This window comes from Miscanthus floridulus, chromosome 7, assembly GCF_019320115.1.
Source record: "Miscanthus floridulus cultivar M001 chromosome 7, ASM1932011v1, whole genome shotgun sequence".
NCBI lineage: Eukaryota > Viridiplantae > Streptophyta > Magnoliopsida > Poales > Poaceae > Miscanthus > Miscanthus floridulus.
Window position 1 is genome coordinate 57,718,354 of NC_089586.1, and position 10,991 is coordinate 57,729,344.

Sequence of the window (10,991 nt, forward strand, 5' to 3'; positions counted from 1 at the left end):
GCCCTTATACAAGATCTGGACAACAATTCTCTTTTTTTTTCGCAGCCGTATCTAAGCATGTTTTTCATTAAGAGGGTAGCAAAACATATACACGAGGCAAAGCTTTGACTTACTAAGACGCAGGAACCAGAGGAAGGAAGATTAGGAGAAAAAGAGAACCAGACCCTCTAACCGCCTAGAATGGGCACTACGCCATGGCATGAGCACATAATGATTCGAGGAGTGAGGTTCTCCATGTAGCGAGGAATCAAGACAGAGAAATCTCTGCAAACCCACGACTCTCTGAGCTTCCGAAGGGATGTCGTAACATCTTTCAACAATCAAATCCTTTAGGAAACAAAAACTCTCAAATCTTTCAGGCCTTGTTTGAATGCACTCGTCTACCTCAATTCACGTATAATGGAGTTGATTGAGGTACTAAATATACTAATTTTTACTCTAATACATATGGATTGAGGTATCTAAACAAACGCTTAGTGGACAGCGATAGTAAGTCACAAAGCCTAATACTAATACTAATACTCTCGATGCCGATGGCAGGGAGATATTCATATGTTAAGATGTCACCATGAATTTCAAGCTTGTCACAATTTTCATAGTCATAGGCGAATGAGATATGGGGATTTCCCAATGCCACGTCTGGCCCAGTCAAGGGAAAGGTCCATAGATATGTGTTTGTATTCTCTAATGAACGTCAGTGATTGACAATTACTGATCATGAGCTCCTGTAGTACTGGAAAATTCCACTTTTGTAAGTCATGGATTCCAAATGTTCACATGATAAACGCAAGTCATTGAAGCAACTACAGTCAATATTGACTGCGAATCTCAGAATTTTGCATCTCGAGCTTCTTTAGGGACGGGGACAACAGATCTGTGATGTTGGACACTTGTACAAATTCAGTTCTTCAAGGAAGGCCAATCTCCAAACCTTCTGGAGGTGTGCCGGCGTCCGGACGTCCGACGGGATAGGATTTCATCGGACGGCCGTTTCCCGCGCATGCCTGCATAGCCTGCCCCCATCCGTTAATTCGCCCTGCCCGCATGCGCATCACGTTGTCGTCGCGTCTGTACGACTCGCTCGCAATCCGCCCCCTTTCGCCTTGTTTCGACCCGCCCCCATCCGTTCGCCTTGCCCCGCCCCATCATGCCCCCGACTGTCGGCACCAGCGCGTCGCGCGCCATGTCCGCTGCCCACCGGCTCACCGCGCCCATGCCTTGGCGCCCGTGCCATGCCACCATCACTCCCCCCCATGCCCCCTGACTCTCGAAATAGTATGAAATATGTACAACATGGAACACTTGAATGCAACATACGTTTAAAACATTTGAAACATACACTTGCAACATATGTGTGAAAACATATGCAACATCCAGATATAACACTTGCAACTTGCAACATAAAAACACTTGCTGCAACAGAATACTGAAACAGATGAAACATTTGAAATATACCATTGCAACATATATGTGAAACATATGCAATATCAAATCAAATTTTTTGCAACACACGTCTAGAACAGATGAAACATTTTGAACAAACTCTTACAACATGTCTATGAAACACTTGCAACATGTCAGCGAGCACCACCAGCACCAGCGCGTGCGACGGGAGGAGACGAGAGGCGCGTGCGACGGGGCGCAAGCGAGCGACGATGGATGGGGCGCGCGGCAGCAGCGAGGGGAGTGCTCGTCCGCGTCGAGGACGGGGCAGCCGCAAGGCGCTGCGATAGGGGAGGAAGTGGAAGGGATAAGAATGGATAATTTTTTTAATAAACTCGCAGGCAGAGGGAGCAGTGGGGTAAAAGTGCAAGCAATAAGACAGTGGACCTGTGGGAGCGTCCGATGATTTGCTAGTGTCGGACGTAAGACGCGCGTAGCATTACCGTTCTAATTACTACTGGTTTACACTTGTGCAATCTGCGATTACACTATCCATCCTCAAATATAAGAGATCTGAGTTTGTTCTAAATCAAACTATGCTTAGATTGACCAAATTTGTAGAAAAGAAGAAGAATATTTACACATCAAATTAGCACCATCGGACAAGTTATGTTATGAAATATATTTTCATAATATTGTACTTTAAAATTTTGGTCAAACTTAGCATTGTTTGATTTAGAACAAATTTGGATCCTTTATGTTTAGGACGGAGTAAGTATTATTTTTGTAACGGCAGGACAAGAATTGGTTGTCGAAATCGTTCGAAGAGAAAATGGCACAAACGCTTCCTACCTGGATAGCCCAATAGGTACACAGATTTGATACTGGTGTGAGCACTTAAATCTCATTGTGCTCTGGAGATCTCAACGAAGGTCATCCCACAGTGAGACTATTTAAATGCTCTCTCTCTCTCTCTCTCTCTCTCTCTCTCTCTAGCTCTCTCTCTCTACTCTCTCTCTCTCTCTCTCTCTCTCTCTCTCTCTGCTAAATTCCGCTTTAGTTACATGATCGTTATGTAACTAAAGCTCACATATTTTGATTTATTAACCTAATTTGCTCTCCCCACCCTGCATCATGAACTTCCAATGTCAGAATAACATTATGATTCGAACTTTTGTAGATTGATCAGCCTACTAAAAGCATCTCCTGCAGGAGCACTTAAATTAAAGCCCCTACTTATAATTTGAGGGTTCCCTCCTATTTTGTTGGTCTAGATTTTTGCATCGACACCGGCAAAAGCTCTCAAATTCCTTTTCATAGCCACAGACACGTGGAACCCACCTCTCAGTGGAACTCTTCCTTTTATCTTCTTTTTCTTCTTACTGTTCTCCGACCCGGTGTGACCCAAAGATTGCCGGCCGAGGAGGCCTCACCAGAGAGGAGGCATCACGGGAGAGGAGGGAACTTGCTGGAGAGAGGGGAGCTGTCGGATCCACATGTCGGGCAGAGGCGGGTGTCGGGCATCGGGCGGAGGCGGTGCGTCGAGTGAGCTCAGCTCCGGCCACCGCAGTCCCGTGGGCGTTCCCGCGGGTGACCTCAGCCTCAAAAATCACCACGCGCAGGGGTTCTCGACCTTGGCTGCCACAAGCAGGGCGTGGGTGGCACAGGTCCTCAGCCTCGGCCATCGTGAGCAAGGTGCGGGCGAGCGGCGCTGTGCCTGCTGGAGGGGCTCCCGACCAGGGAGAGCGGAGGAGGTCCGCCGACGGATCCATGCTCGGGCGGGAGTGAGAAATAACCCAAAAGAAATTTGGAATGAGGCCTCAGGGAAGTATTTAAGGGCTCTCTCAAATTTTTGAGGGTCCTATTTGGAGCTAAGCCCTTTTTTTTTGCTCGTGCGATCGTGCCATCAAATTTAGTTTTTAGGGCTCAAGCAGGGGCAAGCTGGAGATGCTCTAAAGCCTATGGATAGTGTCTGCATGTTAAAGAGGACAGAGAATGATGAATGCAGGCTGTTGAAAGAACCAGCCCTGAAGATTTTAAGGTAACAGAGATGCTTCAGATTGCCAACTCAGGTCGGTTAGCCGCTTCCATAGATTGGGCTTCTGTAGAACTTCTCTTGCTCTTAATAAAATACATACATACATAGTCGTGCAAAAAAGGATGAACACAGGAACTTGACGTCAAAACATACACAGGAACACCTCCCTTCCCCTTCCTAGATGTAGAATGCAAAGCCGTCGAGAACCATGGTGGCTGCTAGCTGTGCACTTTGAAGCAACTCAGTGATGGGAACAGCTTCAGCAGGTCATCCCGGCTCCTCCTCTGTCAAACATGTCCAAGAAAAAATCTTCAGAACTAAAGTACAGATACACACATCATCAAATAGCGTCATGGGAATTTCCGCAAAAAAAAAAAAAGCATCATGGGAAGCAATGGGTTGTGACTTGCAAATTGCAATCAATGGTCAAAAGTGTAGTTACAGTGACTTCGGAAATCCTCACCTTAATACCAATGCAGCCATTTACGTCGAGTGTTGTGAGGCTGGACGAGCAAGATTTTGACAAAGCCTCGAGGCATGCATCAGTCACCCCAACTATTCCAAACAAACTACATGGATGCAAAACAGAGCATGCATTTAAACACGATGAATGCCCTATCTTCTTAAGGACAATACTACCATGTTACCTTAACAGTTCGAGGGACCAACAACCTTGCGCAATAGCTACAATGCCAGCATCAGTAACACATACACACCTGTCAGATAGTGATTGCAGAGTTTGATACACAGAATCTTATTTGACTGAGGTAAAAATGGAGAAGTTTGCTCTTCATGTACCAAGTCAAATTGAGGTATGTTAGACATCCGCATCTTGATATGCATGCAAGACCATCGTCCGTAAGATTCTAGAAATCCCATATCAGTAGATTATGAAAAAAAATGGCTTCATAGTTCAAAGTAAATAAGATAACAGTTACCTGAGCACCACATAGGTCTAGAAATGTAACATTACTGAATGATCCTATCTCCTTATAAACCCTGTCAGTAAAACTGCATGAAAATGAGGTAAGTTGTTAGATACCCTACTCACGGCTAGACACATCTGCTATAATATTATTTTTCTCAAATTTACCTCGAAGGGCATAGAGGTTTAGGCTTTCAAGTGAAGAACATTTCAGAAGAACTTGTTTAAGCCCATCATCTGTCAACTTAACACACCTGGGCAATTGAGCACACAGGAACATTTAGGTATCACATTCTGCTTCTACCCAACAACAACAACAACAACAACAAAGCCTTTAAGTCCCAAACAAGTTGGGGTAGGCTAGAGTTGAAACCCAGCATAAGCACATTCTGCTTCTACCCAAACACGCAAAATTTGTGAGAACAAAAAGATGGGTAAGCACTAAGACACATGTTAAGAATTACTTGTTTTGTGATGGATGTATTCCAGAAATCTAACCATACCTGGTTATGTTCAATTTCTTTAGTTCTTGGTAATTATTAGCAATCAGCTGCATTCCTTTATCTGAGATATTCTGCAATTGCAACAACCAACTTATAACTTGAATCACTGTTATAGCAGATATATGAATGTGCAATATATATGATTGATGGAGCAAAAAGACAAGGAAAAATTAGTAATGAGAGATTGACATGAAAATTAAATATTGAAGTCTACAATTAATATTCCATTATAACCATGTTGTGCTCTACTTTTACATGAGAACTTCAATGTAATAATCTATTCTTAGCTGCATCTAGCTAGTGACTCATGCAAGACTGTATTGCGTAAAAATATGTTTTCTTCTTTCTCTCTGTTTTCTTCTTTCTCTGTACCATGGTTCTTTTTCAGCACAATGTTCAAGAAAGATTGTATGGTTCCAAATATAGCCCACAACCAAACAAGGATAATTTTCTCGTCCAATTGAACCAAGTAAAACAAAATCCTTATTGCATACTTTGTAAGGTAAGTAGTGAATGAAGGTACATATATATGTAAGTACATCAGTACATGCCTCAAACTTAACATTCATGATACCAATTATTAAACAAGAGGAGAAAATGATCGTAGGCACAATGTTCTTTGGAGATAGACATTGCAAATGATCATCATATACATTTAAAATAAACTTCTAGAATAGTATGTCCACAATTGCTTGCTTCAATATTCAAGAAAAGAACATGGGAAACAACAAAATGCTATAGAATAAAAAAACACATGCTACCTTACAACCGCTCAAGTTGAGGTCCACTATCTGCTTGCAGTTCTTTGTAATGTGCCCAATGCTTGAGTCTGTCAGTCTAAGGCAGCAAAATGTCCAACAATGAGAAACAAATTCATATTCACCAAAGTAAACATTCAGTAAGAAATATACCCTACAATCCAATAGATAGCAAGGCGCTGAAGATTAGGACAAAGACTGGTAACAGCTTCAATTCCTTTATCAGAGATCTTCTGACATGCATTTAGGTTCAGGAATTCCAAATTTTCCAGTGACATGCCACTCTGTAATCATTGCATAATAATTAATGAACATTAGAGTTGGAACATCATATTTAGATTTATTTAAAATTACAAAATGGGAGCAAAGCTTGCCATTTCTTTTAGATGAACAAAATGTCGGTCCTCAATATCTTGAGCAAATTCAAGGTTTAGTACTTTGAGATGACGATACCTTGCCTAAATAAGAATGGAACAATATGTCATCAAAAGTACTCAAAACAGGACAAAAATGTGAAAGCATAACATGTGTAAGACAAAACATAGCAACAGGCCTCTGCCCCCCAAAAAATATACATAGTATTATCAACTAGCATAGCACGGACTATCGAACAGAAGAATTACGGTTACCAGTGAAAGTGCTGAAATAAGTCGGTCTCCAGCATTCTTCATCTCACATAGATCAAGTACCTGTATTTAACAGTGAAGACTGAAGAGTAATCGATAATATAATAAAAATCAATATTAGGACACTAGTAAATGCATACAGAGAACAAATCAATATTAGGCAGCAAGCATCACATTAAAAGTGGTCATACTAATGCATCAAGTCAGTTGGATGATGAGCAAGTAGCATTGAATTAGCAGCTACTTGTGTTATTATAAAGTACTGAACGTGGTTAGAGGTTAGTGTGAACTCCACAAGTTGAAAAGTAGAATTCTGACTCCAGCAGGCCAAAAAAACATGAAGTCCCCGTGGCTGCTGAATTATAACATAACATAATAACAAGAGTTCCAGCTTAAAAACTAATTAGGCCAAGATATTAGAGCCCAATATCACAAACTCATGCATGCAACATAACAGGAAAAATGTCTGCCATCACCATTGTTCGGCGGAAACGTGAGACTCGCGTCATACAGCAATCAGACAAACTACACCTATGTGTTCGAGAAAAAAAAAACTACAACAGCAGGTGGTGACAAAACACACAACATCGCCCAGTTCCACACCCCCAAAGAGGATGGCAATCTGTTGGACGATTTAGAAAACAAGAAACAGAGCATGCTTTGAGAATAAACTGATGAAGCATCCCTCTGAGATCATTTGTCATGCTTGCCACTAATCCGCTGTTGGACAGGTTTGTATCCTGAAGAAGTACGCAAGCTGATGATTGAAGGTGTGGACACGATGTTGGGCATTGCTACGAGGCTATTGATGGAGTCAAGTCAAGCAAGTCAGGTAATGTAGTTGGGTGCTTTGTTGCTCAGGTGCAGCGGTCGGTCAAGCAAACTTTTCTCTCTTGTTGTAGATTTTCTTCTTGTGTAGCTAATTGTCTGAGGCAGATTTCTAGCTGCTCAGGGATAGTCTGTATGGTTTGCTTCTGTTTTCAGTCTCTAAACCTAATGTTTCTGAATTTCCGTTTTTTACTTAATGGAAATGATGAGGTTGGTCTAACTTTGGCCAAAGCTAAGGAGAGAGAGGGCTTAAACATTCAGAGCAACGATTGCAATCTAAACCAGCTAAACCGGAAGTTTGGGATTGTCAGGCGATGCGCACCTCCCAGAGCCTGGAGTTGGCGACGAGGGCACGGTAGCACCAGGGGCTGACCGCGAGCAGTGCACATGCATCCCGCTGCGGAAGGCGTGGACTTACCAGTTCCATCACCCGTGGAACCGTCTCCCGGCACCATGCCTCGTCCGCCGCCGGTGCCGCCATCTCGGAGTCGGGAGGGGAACCTCGCTCTCGTTGGGAAGCCGTGGGAAATTTTTGTTTCGCCCCTGAGCGAAAGCCTGTTTAGGCCCAAATCCAACCTAGTGCCAGTATTATCGTATACTTTTAAATTCAATCACTGTAATTTTTGTCTCAACAGGTAAGCCATCTGCCCATCTATATTATTTTTCACTAGCTATACACATCATCTTCCACTAATACCACATCAGGGCATTAACTTTCAACCTATAATTAGCCATCCACATCAGTACAATTACTATTTTTAATTAATATATAAAAAATTATAAGGCATGCATATATTGTTGTTTGTTTTGTCATTCATCGTCTTATAAATTGATCTAATTCTTTTTAATGCTAGGTGCAGGACGCCCCTTTGGTACATATGTGACCAGCCAATAGACCTCTACACTTTGCCACTCGTTTTTTTATTACGGTGTCTGCATGCGTCCCTTCTGTTGCGCCGGTTGGATAAGGAAAGGAAAAGAAGATGAGAGACCTACTCCGCTCTGCTTCGCCGTCGCCGTCGACAGTCACCCCCGCTTCGCTGCTCCTCTTCCGCGGCCAGCTCCACCGTCGATGGTCACCCCGCCTGTTCCTTCTCCTGTTGCGCCGCTCCGTTCCGCTGCTCCTGCTTTGCGGCCTACTCTGCCTGACGGTGAGGGCACCACTGCGTCCCACGCATGGCGACTGCTCCCTCGGCCGCCAAATAGCCACCGAGGCCGTTGCGCAAGGAAAAGCATCAGGCCCTGGTGCGGAAGCCCTCCAGCCTCACTTCCTGATATGGCTTGCGGCGCCCCGATGTAGACGACGGAGGAGGCCGCACCAGGATACGATGTATGTTTGCAAGCGTATATTTCAAATATTCAGATGTTTTAGAGGTATGTTGCAAGTATTTCATAAGGATGTTATAAAAGTAGTTCAGAATGTTTCAAATGTTGCAATGGTTGTACACTGTTGCATTATGTTTGCAATGGTTTTCAAGTATTTTAAGATATTTTTGCAAGTGTTTTAGACGTACGTTGCATGTGTTTCAGCATTTTCTCATCTGTATGTTGCATGTGTTTCATCTGTATGTTGCAAAAGTAGATCAGGATACTGCACATGTTGCAATTATACACGTACATTTCAAGTGTATGTTCCCAAATGTTTCGACTGTTTTAAACGTATGCTGCAAGCATATGTTTAAAATATTTCATCTATTTCAGATGAATATTACAGCAAATTTATGTTGCAAGTGTTTCATGAGCCGGCTCGGGAAACGGGCGGAGGCAGAGTCGGAGGCAGGTCCCCACGTGTGCACGAGAAGCGAGGTGGGCGCGAGCGGTCCCTACTGAGAGGCGCGGGCGCACAACAGCAGACGCGAGTGAACAAGCAGGCGGGCAGGCAGGCGAGCGAGCAGCGTAGTGCGGGCAGGTGTATCAGGCTAGTAGCCGCGGGCATCTTAGCGCAGCAACGGGCAAGCGAGCGAGCATTGCAGTGCGGACATTAGCCGCATCAGGCTAGTAGCCCTGGGCGTTCGAACACTAGCGTTCCGGATCCGGACGCTAGCAAGTCTATTTTTTTATTGAATTCATTATTGTCATATTCAGTTTTAATAAGAATGGATAAAAAAATATGAAGTTCTAATTCATATATACGATAATTTATTTTTAAGAATGTCGCGCGACAGCATGATGAGGTATGCTTCTAGTACAATGTGGCATAGTCCTGTTCGTTTCGCTGAAAAAACCAAGCCGAAGAGTATTGTTCGTTGGTTTGTTGTGAAAGAAAAACACTGTACCATAACTGAGCCCTTGTTTAGTTGAGGTGAAAGTTGGAATTTGGCTACTGTAGCACTTTCGTTTTTATTTAGCAATTAGTGTTCAATCATGGATTAATTAGGCTCAAAACGTCCGTCTCGTAATTTCCCACCAAACTATGTAATTAGTTTTTTTTCATCTACATTTAATACTCCATGCATGCATCGTAAGATTCGATGTGATAGATACTGTAGCACTTTTTTTTAGAACTTCTTTTGGAACTAAACCGGGCTGATAAGCTAAATCGATAAGTTGAGCGAATTTGCAATCCTATTACCCTCCGAGTTCACCCATTTGTCACCCTTACTACAGATTGGATTAGCCAATTTGCTAAAAAATAACACTAGATCCGAGATCAAATACGTATAACTAGAGATATCACATTTTAACCGAGTGAATGGGATCAAATCGAATTGGATTTTCTATGGCTTAAGTCGTACTAGACCCGGGCATGAACTTCTATAATATTTAGGGTGTTCTTTTGGACTCCATTGATTTGGACAGTATTTCCACACATATGTCGCGTCGCAGGTTATTTGCAACCGCGTATATGAGATAACGAGTTCTTGTTTTTCGTAACCTTCAAAATTATATTGGAAAACTGATAAAGTACAAATCGACTGACGGGTGACAGATTGAAAGAAATGTCTGTATTCACCACTATAATTCCTGGGAGAATTCCTTATTTGACATCAGACAAATGCCCGTTCCTTTTTGGCCCTCAAAAAATTTTCGTTCCCTATTTGACACCGAGTTCAACTTTCATTCCTTATACGACACTCCGTTAGATTTTCCATCCAGGAACCGTTAACTGCCCTGTGAAAAAGACGATTTTGCCCATATGGTGTTGGAGATGACAGTTAGAAAACCTAAAGTTTTTTTTTTGAAAAAAAAGAAACAGAGGCTCCCTACAACAAGAGCCTCTGTTTCTTTTTTTTTCAAAAAAAAAAACTTTAGGTTTTCTAACTGTCATCTCCAACACCATATGGGCAAAATCGTCTTTTCACAGGGCAGTTAACGGTTCCTGGATGGAAAATCTAACGGAGTGTCGTATAAGGAATGAAAGTTGAACTCGGTGTCAAATAGGGAACGAAAATTTTTTGAGGGCCAAAAAAGGAACGAGTAATTGGTCTGATGTCAAATAAGGAATTCTCTCCATAATTCTGACCTTCCTCCCGACCAACATCCATTTTCGAAACAGCATGGGAGTAATCCTTCAGTGCACAAAATTGGATAATTACAGAAGATCCTTCTTACCAGGAATAAGGGAATATACAACTTCTTGAGCTTTGAAAAGATCTTGATCCAACATCACAATTCGCAAGTTCATCGCAACAGAACAAGTTGAACTCTGGTAAAATTCAATTCGCAAGCTCAACTCAACAGAACAGGCCGAACTCAAGCAAAACATAGACGAAAGTCTCTGTTGCTCCACTGACAGAGCACCTATTTAGCAACATTTTGGCATATCTCAAATTCTGATTAGATGTTTGCAAGCTGATCTATGATCACAGAAGGAATCTTTGGTATGTACAAACTTGTCAGTTCGATCAACCCATGTGTATACCTTCTTTCATTTGATAGGCGAATGCTTGGTGAAAACTGAAGATGTTTTCCTCCACTAGAACAATCATC

General features: G+C 42.6%; 1 protein-coding gene across 1 annotated transcript; it reads right to left on the reverse strand.

Annotated features, from left to right (window-relative positions):
* Positions 1-2,513: 2,513 nt before the first annotated feature.
* On the reverse strand, positions 2,514-7,917 carry LOC136467024 (F-box protein At3g58530-like). Its single transcript, XM_066465579.1, has 12 exons — positions 7,384-7,917; positions 6,237-6,296; positions 5,982-6,065; positions 5,761-5,891; positions 5,611-5,686; positions 4,850-4,920; positions 4,520-4,600; positions 4,360-4,438; positions 4,220-4,287; positions 4,069-4,137; positions 3,885-3,990; positions 2,514-3,705 (listed from the first exon to the last, which is right to left on the reverse strand). The coding sequence occupies exons 1-12, from the start codon at positions 7,540-7,542 to the stop codon at positions 3,640-3,642; spliced, it is 1,050 nt and encodes a 349-aa protein (XP_066321676.1). The 5' UTR covers positions 7,543-7,917; the 3' UTR covers positions 2,514-3,639.
* Positions 7,918-10,991: the final 3,074 nt, after the last annotated feature.